Source organism: Thunnus albacares, chromosome 15, assembly GCF_914725855.1.
Source record: "Thunnus albacares chromosome 15, fThuAlb1.1, whole genome shotgun sequence".
In the NCBI taxonomy this organism is placed as follows: Eukaryota; Metazoa; Chordata; class Actinopteri; order Scombriformes; family Scombridae; genus Thunnus; species Thunnus albacares.
In genome coordinates this window covers 19,915,099-19,931,389 of record NC_058120.1, presented here as the reverse complement: position 1 = coordinate 19,931,389, position 16,291 = coordinate 19,915,099, and the positions used below count along the sequence as shown (strand labels likewise).

General features: G+C 39.1%; 1 protein-coding gene, 1 pseudogene and 3 gene segments (V, D, J or C); 2 read left to right on the top strand and 3 right to left on the bottom strand.

Moving 5' to 3' along the window:
• Window positions 1-16,291, bottom strand: part of LOC122998180 — an 88,746-nt pseudogene that overhangs the window by 51,434 nt on the left and 21,021 nt on the right.
• LOC122998179 overlaps window positions 1-16,291 on the top strand; it is a 106,236-nt gene that overhangs the window by 69,975 nt on the left and 19,970 nt on the right.
• The window catches only part of LOC122998174, a 94,726-nt gene that overhangs the window by 67,149 nt on the left and 11,286 nt on the right, over window positions 1-16,291 (top strand).
• LOC122998178 overlaps window positions 1-16,291 on the bottom strand; it is a 92,577-nt gene that overhangs the window by 71,365 nt on the left and 4,921 nt on the right.
• Window positions 3,443-14,437, bottom strand: slc1a8b (solute carrier family 1 member 8b). The gene is made up of 11 exons (XM_044374925.1): window positions 13,896-14,437; window positions 11,865-11,944; window positions 10,716-10,931; window positions 8,222-8,264; window positions 7,891-8,104; window positions 7,172-7,271; window positions 5,434-5,667; window positions 5,060-5,254; window positions 4,840-4,974; window positions 4,593-4,740; window positions 3,443-3,607 (listed from the first exon to the last, which is right to left on the bottom strand). Exons 1-11 carry the CDS (start codon window positions 14,058-14,060, stop codon window positions 3,461-3,463), a joined length of 1,677 nt encoding a protein of 558 aa, XP_044230860.1. The 5' UTR covers window positions 14,061-14,437; the 3' UTR covers window positions 3,443-3,460.

Below are 16,291 nucleotides of genomic sequence, written 5' to 3'. Positions count from 1 at the left end.
TGTCTCTTCAGAAGCTTCTTGTGGATTTTCTGGAAAGTGATTTTTCTTGACAAAAGCTTAATGTGTGACCAGACTTTAGACTTTTATCTGTGTTTTAGCTCTTAGCATTGTTATGTAGGTATTTAAGTCATCATTAAGACATCAAATATAGACTGAAGTGAAGAAGCAACAGCAACAAAATAAGGTTTTAGTAGTAGCTTTGCTATTGTATTTACTAGAAGGTTGATCATTTATGAGCTGATCACATTGTACAGACCCAGTTATTACCTTCTGAAAGCAGATGGTGAGACATTTCTGCCTATTCCAGCACCACAGTGGTGGAAAATAAGAGTTAATTTACAACTATAAGATGCTTGTATTTAAGTACATCCATTTCATGTTACTTTATACATCAACATACTTCTGTACTCTATACAATGCATTGTGAAAGATGAAACCAGTTGTTTCAAACCGTCTTTAGCATGTGACCTTACACGAAAAGAAGTATCTAGTTGGATCCACTTGTCACATTTCATTTGAGTTGTTAGCAGTTCAAAGAAAGAGAGATTAGCCCCGCTGAACTTCTCAGATTATCGCTAAAATTGGAAAGTTTGAGTCCCAAAGAGGTAAAGGTATCCAATGTATCACACACAAAGAGAAAAATCCAAAAAGTACATTTAAATTTCTGTAGTAGAGCTTGTTTTTTGTCTTCTCTCCTACCCCATTAATCATATCTCGGCACCTCAGATTTATCTCATGACCCTTAAGAAAACCCCTCCCCTCCAGACATGTATTAAGACATAAAAATACTCAGCTTGGAACAATAATGTGCGTCTGATATGTTTTTTCCACAACAAAAGGATAATAACCTCTTTAAAATCCTTATAATGTCATCTACTCCTTCTCCCTCATTAAAATTACAGAATCTGTTTAACTGCTTGACACAAGATGTCTCCTACGTCACTGTAAAGTCCGTTCTCAGTGTATGTGAACTGGAGGCTTCAAGTATCAACATCACACTTGTGTAAGTTGAATATTGGACCAGGATTGGCTTCCAAAGTAGTTGTGATGTCAGAAATCATGCTTGTAGGCCCACCCCCAAAAATCAGATTTTCAATGGGCACAGGGAAACTTTCAGAAAATAAAAAGCAAAAAACAGCCCTCTAGTGTCAAAAAATGCACACTGAAGCTCAAAAATCCAACCATAGGAACAAGAAAGAAAAAACATTTTTGAGTTGAGGGGGACTTTTAACTGTTTAGAAAGTAGTTAAAACTATCTCCACCTCAACCAGCTACAGAAAAAAATGCAACTCACACACTGATGCATCAGTATTAAAAATCTAGCAATGTCATAAATAATAATATATCACTCACAACAGACGTTTTGTCTGCAGAATGAGTACTTTTACTTTAAAACTTTAAGTTTATTTTGCTAATTATACTCTCAAGTAACATTTTGAATGCATATTTTACACTAATGTAATAATGCTTGTACTTAAATAAAAGATCTGAGTATTTCTTCCACCACTGATCCCCCTGCAACATGTTTCCTCTGCAGCTTACATCATCAACACCGAATAATGTCTCTGCTGCTGGTGTTTGCCTTCCACTTCATCTGTTAGTACCTCTCACAGTCCTCTATCATTAGATAGAGTCAAAAAAAACAAAAACTTTTAATGGGGTAAAAATGGAAGAAATATTAGGAAGAGCAACAGAGGTACACGTACCTGGTTGGGAAACACTGATCTAAAGCATATCAGGCCCTAATAAAGTTCTAAAAAACGTTTTTTAAAATAAATAAAACCATTTGTTGACACGACTTGTGTGCAGCAAGTTTTTATTAGAAAACATGAACACAAAAGTCAAAAGCATAGGTATAAAAACACAAATAATCATCTTATGTGATTTCTGTGCGCTAAGATAATATAAATATTTGTGTTAGTGTTACTTTACTTACTCAACTTTATGTTGTATGCCGAACTTAAAACCAAAGGCAACTGCACTTTTGCTGCCCTGGCACCCAGAACAATCTCCCTCATCTCATTCGATCAGCTGACTCTGTTGACTGTTTTAAACATTTAAAAACCCACATTTTTAGGATGGCCTTTCTATAACTTTCAATAACTTCAAGGGTATTCTCTGGGTGGTGACTGGTCGCTGTATGCTTTCTGTGTTCGTATGTGCGTTATGTCTTTATGTATTGTATGTGCTTTGGTTTGTGTTCTCATTCTTTCTGTGCTGATGTTGATGTAAAGCACTTTGTAACCTCTGTTAAAAAAAATTGCTATATAAATAAAATTTTACTTACTTATTTTAATATTTTTCCATAAATAGCTTCTCTAACATAGATAAAAGTTCACTTCAAAAAAAGTAAATTGCTCCTTGTCTATCAGTTTATATTACTTTCAAGTCATTCAAGCTCTCAGTATTAATTGTCAAAACTGAGATCATGTTAAGGCAACTCAAAACCTTGACTGGAGTCTAAACCTACAGTTGAACTTCATTAGGACTGTGAATGTCTTAAGTGACACCACTGACTGATAAACACTAATCTCACTATAACTAACTGCGACACATTATCAAGGCTGCAGATGCTTTCAGACAATATTGAGCGAGTGTCTGTAGGTAACATGTTAAACTAAATGTATTTCCCCACAACTCCTGTCCTCCAGTCAAACTTGGATGTGGACATACAGTATATATCAAATAATGAAGTTTTCTGTTTCGGCATGGCACAGGCAAAATCCATTTGTGTCGCTAAACCCTGACACCACAAAAAAAACTCTGGTCTCATTTAGGTCTCTCATTAACAGAATTTCTCTTCCAAGAATCATCACCTTATTGTGGTGGAGTGATTTGAGTGTCCTTGTGACCCTGGGAACTGTGTTGTCGGGGTCAATGAGCCCCTGTTAGGGTCTCCCAAGGCAAATTGGTCCCAGGTGAGGTCCAGACCAAGAATGATTCATAGACCTCAATGAAGCGGCATTTCAGGCATGTGGGAATCTCGCCTGGAAGAGGGAGAGCAGGGCACCTTCCTGGAGCCAGGACTGAGAGGGGAGCTCGACAGCGAGTGTCTGGTGGCCAGGCCTTGACCCATGGGGCCCGGTAGGGCACAGCCCGAAGAAATAGCATAGAGTCGCTGCCCTGTGGGTCCACCACCTGCAGGGATAAAGACTGGGGTCGGATGTGTTGCCAAATGAGCAGCAGGCAGGGACAGGGACCTGGGCATGCTGATTCCAGGCATCGATAACTGGTTCTAGGGATGTGGGACGCCACCTCCCTGGAGGGGAAGGAGTCGGAACTAGTGTGGGAGGTGGTGCATCCCAGGTATGTCCAACTGGTAGGAGACCCCGGGGCAGACCCAGAACACGCTGGAGGGACTACATATGTCTTCTGGCCTGAGAACACCATGGGATCCTCCCCTCCCCCCCTTCGTGCCGTAGGAGGCAGTATCCCTTGCTGTCCATCCTGTAAAGTCACCTCAGACTTGGCAGAGGTTGTAACAGGCCACAGGTCTCTCCATGACGTTGTCTCCATCCACCTCAAACACGTAATCGCAGCGGTGTGCAATCAGAGGAGCATCAGACATCGCCACACTCTGATTGCCAAAGGAGATTACTGTGTCTCTCTGCAGGGAAGAAGCAAACGACAGTACAGTTAGTTAAGCAGGTGAAAGTGGTTGGGAAGGTTTGGGTGTTTTTCTAGAACTGTATGAAAGCAGGCTCAAAATGGAGCCAAAAAGAATAGAAAATGCCTGTGAAACTGAAAATCAGGAGGTGATGTAATTAGCAGTACCATTTTCTGTCCTATTCAAAATTTTCAAATGTGAATGTGAACATTATTTTACCTGGGTCACTGTAGGTGATTTGTTTAATTTTAGGACCATCAAAAATATTTCCAATTTTTCTTTTGCTTATAAATCAAGCACCTAAGCTGAAGCAGTTCAATTTTTTTTGCAACCATGTAGCTGTTAAAAAAATCTAACACCACACAAATGCATTAGAAAAAATAATCAACTAGTATGATGAAAGGGGTGACAGATTATGTAGAAATACAAACATGAACACTAATAATGATTAAAATACTCCAAAATGTCAGTACAAGGAAGTAACAAATGTTTTATACCCTAACTTTTTAAACTTTTTAAACCTGTGTTAGCTTTTGTCAGAATCAGACTCAGGTTTATTGCCAAGTAGGTTTGCACATATAAGGAATTTGCCTTGGTATTGTGGTGCATAATGATCAAAATATACAATTTTGACAAAATACAAGTCCCCAAAAAGTTAGTTGATCATAAATAATATAAAATAGAAATGTACTTTATAAGATTTAAAAAATTAACCAGGTAAGTGCAAATGTTGATAATATAACATCACGGTCGCAGATTGTCATTTGCTCTAGTGATTGGTTGCCAAACATCAATTTGAGCCTGTCAGAGGGCAGATTCCCTATATGTCAACTGAAATCAACGCTGTGCTCAGTGCATGGTTTCATGATGATCCAGTCGAGGGTATCAACATAACAACAAATAGTTCTATCAGGTACTACCTGTGCCATGACAATATGAAGGCATGTGCACTTTGATCTGAACAAATAGAAATCGTCCTCCTTACCCGTTTGGGGCCACCTCCGTTATTGGCAGCAGTATTGGTAGGGGTGGCTGGAGCAGCAGCCCTCTCAAAGTCCTTCTTGCATAAATGAGCCATAATCCCAGCAGCTAAGGCATCACCAAGAACATTGATCATCGTCCTGAAGCGATCACTGAGAATGAGATGGAAAAAAAAATTAACATATTTCCCCAACAGCCCCTAAAAGAATCACTGATGCTCTATTGGTGTAATACATTTTAGTGGGACTCACAGAACCCAATCAATGGCCACAATTAGGGAGATGTCAGCAGGCGGTAACCCCACGGAGGTCAGGACAATCACCATGGTAACCAGACCTGCTTGAGGTATTCCAGCTGCCCCGATGCTGGCTGCTGTTGCAGTTATGCTGATGAGAAAAGAACCGGGATGTTAGCAATGTAACATACAGTATATCAAACACATCATCAACAGGAGACCGAGTTTATTCTCACCTAATGGTGACCAGCTGACCAAAGTCCAAGTCATACTCATTGACCTGAGCGATAAAGATGGCCGCCACTGCCTCATACAGGGCTGTCCCGTCCATGTTAATGGTTGCTCCCACTGGTAGCACGAAGCGAGCAATCTGCCGGTCCACTCCACAGTTCTCCAACAGACACTTCATGGTGATTGGCAAAGTGGCTGAGCTGCAGAGAAAGAGAACGAAGGATATGGATGGTGGAGGTCAGGATCGACTACTCACTGGCTTTCAATGCCAAATATATCTAATCAGAACTGTTGTTTAACCTGTGTTTGGATGTAGTTGCAGTACATATTTCTATGGCAGACTGGGCTACCATAATGAAGAAATTCCTTTTCCTCTTACCTTGATGAGGTGGCCAATGCAATGACAAGAGCCTGCAGCAGCCCTCGGATGTAAGTGAAGGGGTTTTTGCCTGTGAAGCAGAAGTAGAAGAGCGGCAACAGGATGAGGCCGTGCACAAACAGACCAGACAGGACCGTGATGAAGTACATGCCAAGCTTTTCTCCAAGGTGGGCCGGGTCATGCATATCCAGGACCTTCCCTGCCACCAGGAACACAATGCCGAAGGGAAAGTACCTGAAGACACGAGAGAAGAGAAGAGGCTGAGTATTTGTATGTGCACATTTTGCTTAGCTGCTTTAAGACCAACAAAAACAGTCAGTGGTTTTCACTTCCTTAAAGAGTACTTCTCTAAGATTGTCAGACAGTTTTGACAGCTTGGGAGCAGGAGCAGGTCACAGAGGTTTGGTAAGTTCACTTCTTTCTACCTTCACACCCCCAGATTTTTTTTTAAACTTGTAGTTTGACATTGGTCAGGGCTAAATACTACAATTTAGCAGAGTTTGTGCTGCTCCCCCTGTAGCTACAAAATGCTTTACACAACTTTTCTTTTTCACATATGCAGTAGTACTCCCCTAGAACTGTAAACAGACTTCAATGTGAAATTGGTGGCGTTCTCCTTTAAAGACAGTATGTAATTAGTCTGTAACATCTGTGATTTATTCATGCAATACATGGCCAAACGTACTTGTTCACATACTTATGTGTACTTTTGGTAAGAAGCTGTTTTTATCATGGTTTTGCTTTCCAGTTAAGGGGCACACAATGATATACTGTATGTTAGACATTAGTGTGTGTCCAACAATTACGTTCTATATTCTATATTATATTCAATTATATTATACACAGTCCACTTACACATTAAGCTAATATATACTTCAGTATTTTAAAACAGCCTTTTCTATTTATTTTTCTAATTCTAATTTTTACTCTTATTATGATTATTATTCTTTATTGCACACTAACCTTACAAGCACAGCCCTAATAGTATGCCACCTTGCATTTCAACACATATGTTATATGAACATGTGACAAATAAAACCTTTGAATCTTGAAACTTTATAACAACAGTTTTGGGGAGGCTCATTCCTGTTTCAACATCACAATACTCCTTTGCACAAAGCCAGGTTCATAAAGTCATGCCTTTCCCAGTTTGGTGTGGAAGAACTTGGCTGGCCTGATGTCAACCCCATCAAGCCTTTAGGATTAAGTCAAATGCTGACTGTGAGCCAGGCCTTATCAGCCAACATCAGTGTCCATCTTACTAATGCTCTTGAGGCTGAATGAGAGCAAATCCCTGTGTAAGGCCTTGCCCAAAGAGTGGAGACTGTTATAGCAGCATGTTAACACACGTGGTTTTGAAATTAGATATTCAACAATCACATATGGGTGTAATGTTTGGGTGTCCAAATGATGATGTTGCTATTAACCATCACAAACCGTTTGTATTTGTGTGTGAGATTATTTAACACAGATCTAATTCATGAAAGCGTCCTTGCCCCATTCACAGAAACGTCCTCCTGCCGTAATCAGCTCCCGTGTGATGGAGCGGGGACACTTCAGACGCCACTGAGTTGCTGTGTGACATTTATTTTTAGATTTAATCCGGCTGTGCTCTGTGTAGTCTCTCTGTCTTTTTTTGGATGCACGTGTATGATACAGTAGTAGTATGTTTGATAGTGTGTGTGTGTGTGTTTGTGTGTGTTTGTGTTTGTGTGTGAGAGAGATAGTGCAACCTTACCACATAGCTGCATTAATGATCTTCATGACGCACTCATTGATGCACTGGCACACGTTGACCAGTGGCGCTCCACGTTCTCCCATCTTCCCCAGCAGCAGACCTGAGAACATGTGGTACATTCATGTGTTTTTAGATAGTAGTTATGGTACCGCATACTTAGAGTTTATTTATTTAATGGTTAATAAATCACTCACTTAATTCTTTATATATCAGTTATACATATACATATATACAATACATACAATAATAAATAATACAACATGCACAGTACAGACAGCAATAACGGACATGGTTCCAGTGTGAATGGTGTTTAGAAAAGTTTGGGTTTCCAGGTGGAGAAAAATCCCCATTGGCTGGATCACGTCTGCTGTTACCAATGTTAATAAGTACCTAAGTACATTTACTCCAGTACTGTATTTAAGTACAATCTTGAGATACTTGTACTTTACTTGGGTATTTCAATTTCTGGCTACTTTATATTCTACTCCACTACATTTCAGAGGGAAATATTGTACTTTTTTACTACATTATGTTTGTCTGAGAGTTGTAGACAATTGGATCTGAAAATTTCTTCTTAGACTGGTAACTGAAAAAAGGTCATGAGTTTATCACCTCCTAATAATAATATAAGAAGAAGAAGTGGTACCACAATAATTATATGATAATATATTTCAAGTGATATCACTATCACTATCACTATCACTGTGTGATTGTCTCACCCATAGTGGCTGAGAAAATGACAATCCCCAGTACATTCATGCCCTTGCTGGTGCTGGGGACAATCTTGTATTTGATGTCAGGTGCAGGGGTGATCTCCAGGAAGACTGGGTGGCCCAGTTGAGGGTTGTGGTAGTCGGGCATAACATACACGTAGTTGGCCTGCGACTCTTTTACATTGGAGTTCTGCACAATAGGCACCAGGTCTGTTCGATACTGGAGTGGGACGAGAGAGAACGACCACAGAAGACAGTTAATATGAGGATATTAAATATCGAATTTGTGAACAGCATTTTACAATCCATTATGAGTTTCCTTATTTTGTCCACTCACCTGCTGAAAAGTTGCTTCAATTAGATTTGAGGGGATCATGTTCCTGTAAAAGACAGCAGACAAAATCTATCAAATGTCTGTGGTGACACACAATTCAGCTTTAATGTTTTTTTCTATTGTGTATGACTCATTTTCCAAACAATAAATAGACATATTTATCACATTTGTAAATATTTCACGACTTCAGTGCAAATAAAGAGCTGATGACTTTTTTTTATCTGTTTTTATCATGAGAGCAAAAGTTCATCCTTGATGTTGGAAACACCAGTTCGTAAAGCAACCTCACTACAAGATTCAATGGAGATTTGGGTCAATTTCTGACCAACCAGCATCATGTAAGAAATATAATTACCTGTATGAGTCTTACCTGCTAGTGTCTGATTGGCTGGATAATATTGTTTTAATGACTGACACTGGTTGTTGGCAGAGAAGACATCATTTTTACTTGACTACATTCGTTTGACCGCTATAGCGACTAGTTACTTAAGAAATGATCAACTTAAAATACAATGCATTGTGTTTTATACCTAACAGTATATAAAATACTCAAACGTAGGTGCACCTCAGTGAAGTACAGTAAAATGCTCATTACACATGAATGTTTCAACAATAATAATAATCTTGTAATATATAATAATGTTTTTTTTTTCTGCATGGTGTATATTCAGTTACTTAAGAAAACTTTTCAAAGCAGACTTTTACCTGCAAAATATATATTGTGTGGCATTGCCACTTTTACTTAATTGAAGGATCTGAATACTTCCTCCACCACTGGTATTGTATTTAAGTAAATTTACCAATGGTCTGACTTTTGTTCCTACATGGATCACTGTTACGTATTTTACACTTTCACACAACACAGGAAGCAAAGAGAGGCCTTCACATGTTCACAAGGTGGAAGGTGGAAGGGGACAACCAGCATCACGTACTGGGACTGTATTTATACCCTTTACGTCAATGAACCCAGGCTTCAAGTCTGTCAAACACGTAAGAGGACTTGAAATGTACACCTGACCTTTGGCTTACAGCAGCGGATACACACCCTCTCTTAAATAATCAGACTTAAGAGGAGGGTATTAGTGGATGTCTGGCATGAAATGCACTGCTGTAAGCCAGAGCACACACACCAGACTGCAGGTGCTATCTCACAGAGTGTAACATTGCACAGGGACCTTCTAAGAAAGTGCAGGATTAACAGATCCCAATTAAGTGACGCCCTATTCTTAGCCAACCTATGTGAGTGACACTGCAACTATTTTACAAGCAAATTCCACTTCCACTCTTTTCTGGTGACAATTTAATACAAAAATGCTTCCATTGCTCACAAAAATACCTCTATATCGGATGTAGATTCAGATTTAGATGTATTTTCTCTCTTACTTTATAACTGATTAAAATGTGCTGCCATTTTATTTGGTTTATCATAATATTAGGAGTCCTTGGAGTTCACTTTTCAGGAATCTTTACTTGCTGAGAATTTCATGATTTCTGACAGGGCATTGTTTTGTTGTGATTATGTGAGCTCCCAGGATCAAACTGATCCCTTAAGAGTTTGTGATTAGGGAGCTTCCTGTTCCCGAGGAAGCAAATGGAGTTCAAGAGGTCTAAACTGGATCTGTACTGGATTTAATTGGTCTATACTGGTTTTCCTTGGGTGTTAAAGGATGTTACATAGGAAATCCTCATCCTGGAGAATAACACTAATAAGATAGAGTGGGAAATCTGGAATCTCCTCAAAAGCCCACACAGGGATTCTTATCGAAGCGCAGGTGGGAAGTACTTTCTCCAGTTATCACATCTTTTCCAAAAATAGAAGACACCCTAAGTATGTCAGATTGTCTTCTTATTGTTTCTAAAGGGGAAGTCTGGTTTGGTTGTTTGTTGACTCTGACAAATGCTTGTATCCGGCTTATAAGGACAGTGCAGTAGATCGACTTTAAAGATTATAAAACACTTAAAAAGCAGAACATCTTGACTTAAGAGTTGACTGAAGACCGTTACTTTGTTACTCTTAGTATTTCATTATGAATCATGTCTTAATCATTATCTAAGTACAATTTTAGGTATTTATATTTCAATTTTTTCTATTTTGTGCAACTTTCTGAATTATGCCACTATATTTATTTGCATTTACTAATTATTCTGCATGTGCAGATTTTTTTAAAAGAAAATAGCCCCCCAACCTTTTTGGCTTTTGACTCATTTCATGTCTTGGGGCCTCTTTCTCGCTCACATTTCAGATGTATGAGTTGAAATTATATAGTATTTTACAAAAAGATTAGAGGAAGGTCCAAAAAATGAACACTTTTGTTGCATAACTTTGTTTTAACATCTTTACTACTTATTAATCATCTCACAACCCCTCATATTTATCTTGTGACCCTGTGGAGGGAGCTCCACAGGGTTCCAGGAGGGAAAAGTTTGAATGATAGCGTTCCTGTCACTATAAACACTTTGTCAAAGTGTGATAGCTCTTGTGTCTGTGAATGTTTACCTGATGAGGTCTAGCAGAGCATCAGCAGAGGTCATAACAGGCCCTGAACTTGCATGGTGGCCTTCCTTCTCTGAGCCCGTCCCCGGGTGAATGATGAGCACCAAAACGATGCCAACGATGACAGCAATGAAGGTCGTCCACAGGTAGTAGGTGATGGTCAAGACTCCCAGCCGACCACTAGCTCTCGTATCCATGGCTGACAGGCCAGACATAAGACTGGATTGGAAAACAGGAGATGTGTGATTTATACCAATTAACTGGTTAAAACTGGGAAGTATCAACTGGGAAACTATGACTTGACTGATTGTTGGTTAATACTTTCATCAATTGGTAGAAAAAAATGTTTTTTTTGGTCAACTATTGAGTGTAAATACTACAAATGATCTTGATTATAGCGTCACAAAAGATTAGTTCGAAAGAAATCTTAAGATATAATTGTGAGCAACTTTTTGTTGTGGCTGACTTTGATGGATGTCATATATATGAATTTGACATTTCATACAATATCAAAAAGAGGTCAATGATATCAGTTGTCAAGCGTTATCCTAGTAACAGCATTCATTTGCTGGATGTAGATTTACTCATGTTATAATCAGCATGTTTGTTATTTTAAACTGAAGAGGAGTCAATGTTCAACAAGTGTACATTAACCTTCGCCAAGTGAACCATCAAGACACCCCACATTTCTCCCTACAAATGGAGTACTTCCCCCAAAATATATATTTTAGCAATCAGCCACCTCCTATAACCTAGAGTGTTACATGAAATTGGTACGTTTCTACTTTGACAATGGAGCTTTAGATCAACAAGTGTCCATGAAGGCATGCAAACAAACTTTTCATCCAGCATTCCAGGTAGGAGGATGTGAATAATTAATACAAGTGTAACAATTTCTGAGTGAGGAATTCCTTTAATTAATTCTTAGCTGCCTCAGGTCTTTGAGGAATAAAATTATAAAATTATGCCTGCACAGTCTTCATGGTATGGGATGTTTTGTATGGTTGACGCTTAATCATACAGTTGTAATAAGTTCAGAAGAGTGATGCATTCATAGTGTTTGTCTGACAAGGGCAAAACAGAATGTGATATATTACATGTTCAAAACACTGTTTGCAGTTGTTTTTCAACTCAGTGAGGATTTTTTTGTACCTGGAGGTGATGAGGGGCAGAATCAACATCTTTAACATCCTCATCAGTAGTTCTCCAGGGAAGGAGAAGTAGATCTTGGCCTGCGTGAGAGAGAAACATAAATAAATCGAACCCCTTTGTGAAATTTGAATGATATTTTATCCAGTTGGAATTGAAGTCAAACACAGTTCTCTTTTCAATTATTTTTGCCAAATCATTTTTGCATTTTTTATTTATCTCATTTAAGTGGTACGTCCATACTGATCTGACTAAATAGATCAATCAATCAATCATACGGCTATATTTTTTTTCTTAACATTAAAATTGCTTCTTTATTAATGTATCCAATCATCTTGAAGCTTTATATGTGTGAATTTGTGTGCATTGTGACTGCTTTAACTTAGTAAACATAATTGCACAGCCTTGTTTATGAATGCTGTTTAAGATCAAATGGTACAGGTCTGGTAATTTGCTATTTTTATTTCACAGATTCTTTCTTTGCTCAGTAGATGAGGATACTGTGTGTTTTATGGGTTGCTACCAGCACACAAGTTTACATTACTGAGTACACTTGACACTAATCAAAATATATAAACTACTTGGTCCATTTAGAGCATTTTATATCCTGACCATATACAAATCACATTTAAAAAATAAGATATATATAAGATATATTTTTGGCCACTTGGGGGCAGCAGAAACAAACTGTGAGTACAACACTGACATCATCTTCTGGGTTGATATGGCATAAGCAAACTGTTGCCTGTTTACACATCTGGCAGCAAGAGTCATGTGTCTGTCCACATATCAAATATAGTGCTGGCCCCACACTAGAGGATAATTGGGCGGATTTTGGGCCTGATTTGCCCCTTCTGACAATTGCATGGGTGTTCCCAATTTAAGGCTGATCTAAACAGATATCAGCCGAAATTATCCTGTAGTATAACATATTTGATATTTACGACTTGAAATCCTGTAGTGTGAAAGGAACAGCGATGGAATATTGAGCAGAGACCCACAATAGTCAATGAGAGCGAGCTGACCGGGAAGCATCACCAACTGGATCTTACGTTCTTATGTAGAACAGAAACATGGCTGCCAACAGCATGAATAGGACTTTTGTCTCCCAAGCCAGCCATGACGTCATCCCGTTTTTTTCTTTTTTTTCAGCGCAAAACATAGCACACACAAGTGCTGGCGATGACATATTTGTTTTTCTCTGAAGTTATCTTTGATCACACAAGTTTCTGTGAGATCCCAAGTCCCTGGAATCGCCACTCCGAAATCGTTTGGTATAAACGCCAACTGTGTGCATCTTGACTGAATCATCAGGTGTGTGCATTCTTATGATGGTAATATTTAAAAATCATTTAAATCTGGTGTCTCTGGTCTCCCACATTTTTAAAATCAGTTGAGATTTGAAAATCCTCTAGTGTGCACCAAGCATTAGTCAAATATTCACTCTCCTTTGAGCTTTGTTTTTGGTCTCCACCAACTACTGAAAAAAATGTGTCTCTTTAGCTGCTAAATGCTTTGGCACTGGGCAGGATCGTTGGTTTATGAGCCTTTTCGCTGTAAACAGCTACCTGTTATGACCAAAAATGATGCTATGAGAGCTGTGAGAGTGAACCAAAACGGTAAAGCTGTGGGCTGTAAACCAAAACAGTGGGTTAAAAGACAATACTAATCTCCTTGCAGCTGAGGGGAACCGCAGAGATGGGTGATTATTCTCTGTGGGTTCAGCACTACTAGCAACACCTTTCACATACAGGTAAATATGTGATCCAACATTGATTATAGCTGCTTTGTCTTCCTCTGACACATCTGGTTCCATGTTATACCTGATTTTTCGCCTCTATCATTTTTCACATTCACTATGGCATAACTGGCTTTAACAGAAATCTCAGTGCACAAAAGAAGTTAATAGGACAGACTGGCTGTTACTTCCCATTCTAAATGTTATGTTAACTTGCACATGGTGTTAAAAAAAATCCAACAAAATTACATTGAATTTCTATCCATCCTTCCATCCATCCATCCATCCATACATACCTGTGTGGACAGGTTGAACGACCTGAGGACAAATCCAAGCACACAGCCCGTCACTACAGCAAACACTGAGAGTGTCAGCAGGCCGTTCCTCTTGCAGTAGTCCCTCACGTACACCCTGAATTTCATTGACACAATGCTCTTCAGCTTCTTCTTCAAGGTCTCCATCCTGATTCAGGCTCGGTCCGTATCCCAGATACCCCCCCTCCCCCCTGAGTGACTACAGATACCCGAATCTCCTGGTGAGCAATGTTGATCACTATTTACTCCACAAGATCAGAGGCAGATGGTAGCCAGTGAATCTGATCAAAAGTCGGTCTGGTCTCGCACTGAATGAGGAGGTCATCCAGTCTGAGAGAGGAAGCGTTGACTAACTGATTCTTGGTAAAGCGTTCCCTAAAAGGATTATCCCTATCCCATGCTAACAGAGCCTCCTTCCCCGCCACTCAGGCTTAAGGAGACTGAACACAAGACTGATTCCATTCATAGCTCATTATGACTTATTACTACCTGCCTCCATGTCCATTCAAACAGGAGCTTTGACCTCTGTGAACTCTCATGTGCACAAAGTCATAAGCACCCCCAACTTTTACTAACATGTGGTGTATGCCCTGAATCCTCCAATTAGTGTTTTTAGTTAATAGCTGATTAGATTACACTTACTCACAAGACAAAAGTGAGTGAAAGGCATTTTGAATAAGAGAAATCTAAGCAAGTTGTTGGACTGAATAAGTGACAAGGGACATCTACCTGCAATGCTAACGTACATCCTACCAGTCTGTTGTAGCAAGTACAATGTTCTTCGCTGCTACCTGCTGGGGCAGAAGCATCAGAGCCAGGGACACTAACAAACTGAACAAACTGATCAGGAAGGCAGGCTCTGTGCTGGGGAATCCCCGGGATACACTGGAGCTGGTTGTGGAGAGGAGGATGCTGCACAAACTGTTAAACATCATGGAAGACATCTCGCATCCCCACCATGACCTGCTGTTCAAACAGTGGAGCACTTTCAGTCAGAGACTTTCTCTTCTGCCATCAGTCTGTTTAATAACTCTCCTCTGTGTCAGGAATGACTTCTCACCTGTACTTTGATTTTATTAAATTATCCATCATATCTGTTAAATTTCAGATTCACATTTTGATAATCTTTAAAGTACTGTCTGTTTATATTGTTGCATATATACATACATTGTGTAAATAATTCAAGTATCAATGTGCGCTTTATTCTAACATCCATGGACAATCATGCACCTTACTACCTTAGCAATATCCTTCTGACTTGCACTAATTTATAGTGTACTATAGCATATTAACATCATTGAACAGTGTATACTCAGCAAATGGTATATTATAGTTATGGTTATATCTCTAGTCTCTATTCTATTTTTAGTTATTCTATTTATGTTTTCTGTTTGAGCTGTATATAAGTTAGCCTTTATTTGTATTTGTTTCTTTTACCTACAATACCGCTACCTATCTATCTATCTATCTATCTATCTATCTATCTATCTATCTATCTATCTATCTATCTATCTATCTGTCTATTGGTCTGTCTGTCTGTCTGTCTGTCTGTCTGTCTATCTATCTGTCTGTCTGTCTGTCTGTCTATCTATCTATCTATCTATCTATCTATCTATCTATCTATCTATCTATCTATCTATCTATAGATATATATATCTAAGTGGAGTTGCACTGCACAGGGGGGATTATGAGAGGCTAAAGGTAAGACACCAGCATCAGTCCTCAGTGTTCAGGACATGCCCTGACACTTTCTTGTCCTTTGATCTTGCCATGACGTTAGGCTGTGTCGTCTGTACAGAGGTCAGGGCGTGCACTGACACGCCTTAAAGTCAGGACTAGCTGGTAAATAAATGCCTTATTGGCTGAGAAGCAGTCTTAAATGAACTTGAAGGGGTCAGTGTGAACTTAAAACCATCAGGCTGTTGGAGAGAATGTGTTTGTATTTCTGCTCTAGACAAGAGAAATACTATCACAGCCATGTCAACATGGTGTATTCTGTATATTCCAGCTGTAATTAAATCTTTAATGGGTGGAATCAGATGTATTTATGTATGGTACTAGATAAAAGGAAATTAAACTTAAAGATGAATGAGAATATTTTTAACATTGAAATATCAGCTACAGTTGCAGAAAACATGGCATGCCATTGTTATCAGTGGTGTGATGTTTGCATGTTTGTTAATTCTGTAGTCTACCTACGTCATAGTGCTGACCTGGGAACATATCCAAACTTGACTCTCTCCTGTCAGACAATGTCTGCCTACGTCACTCGTAACCAATCCAATAACATGTAATCCTCGTCATGAACAATGCACGCAGCAAATGGTACAAAAGGGCTCACACACACACACACACACACACACACACACACACACACA

Excerpts from the sequence above, each read along its gene's own strand:
- slc1a8b (XM_044374925.1), bottom strand. The coding sequence starts at position 14,060 with ATGGAGACCTTGAAGAAGAAGCTGAAGAGCATTGTGTCAATGAAATTC. Across the intron at positions 8,105-8,221 it reads TTGAAGCAACTTTTCAGCAG|TATCGAACAGACCTGGTGCC; the intron begins GTGAGTGGACAA and ends GTCCCACTCCAG. Across the intron at positions 3,608-4,592 it reads ACGGAGGTGGCCCCAAACGG|AGAGACACAGTAATCTCCTT; the intron begins GTAAGGAGGACG and ends TCTTCCCTGCAG.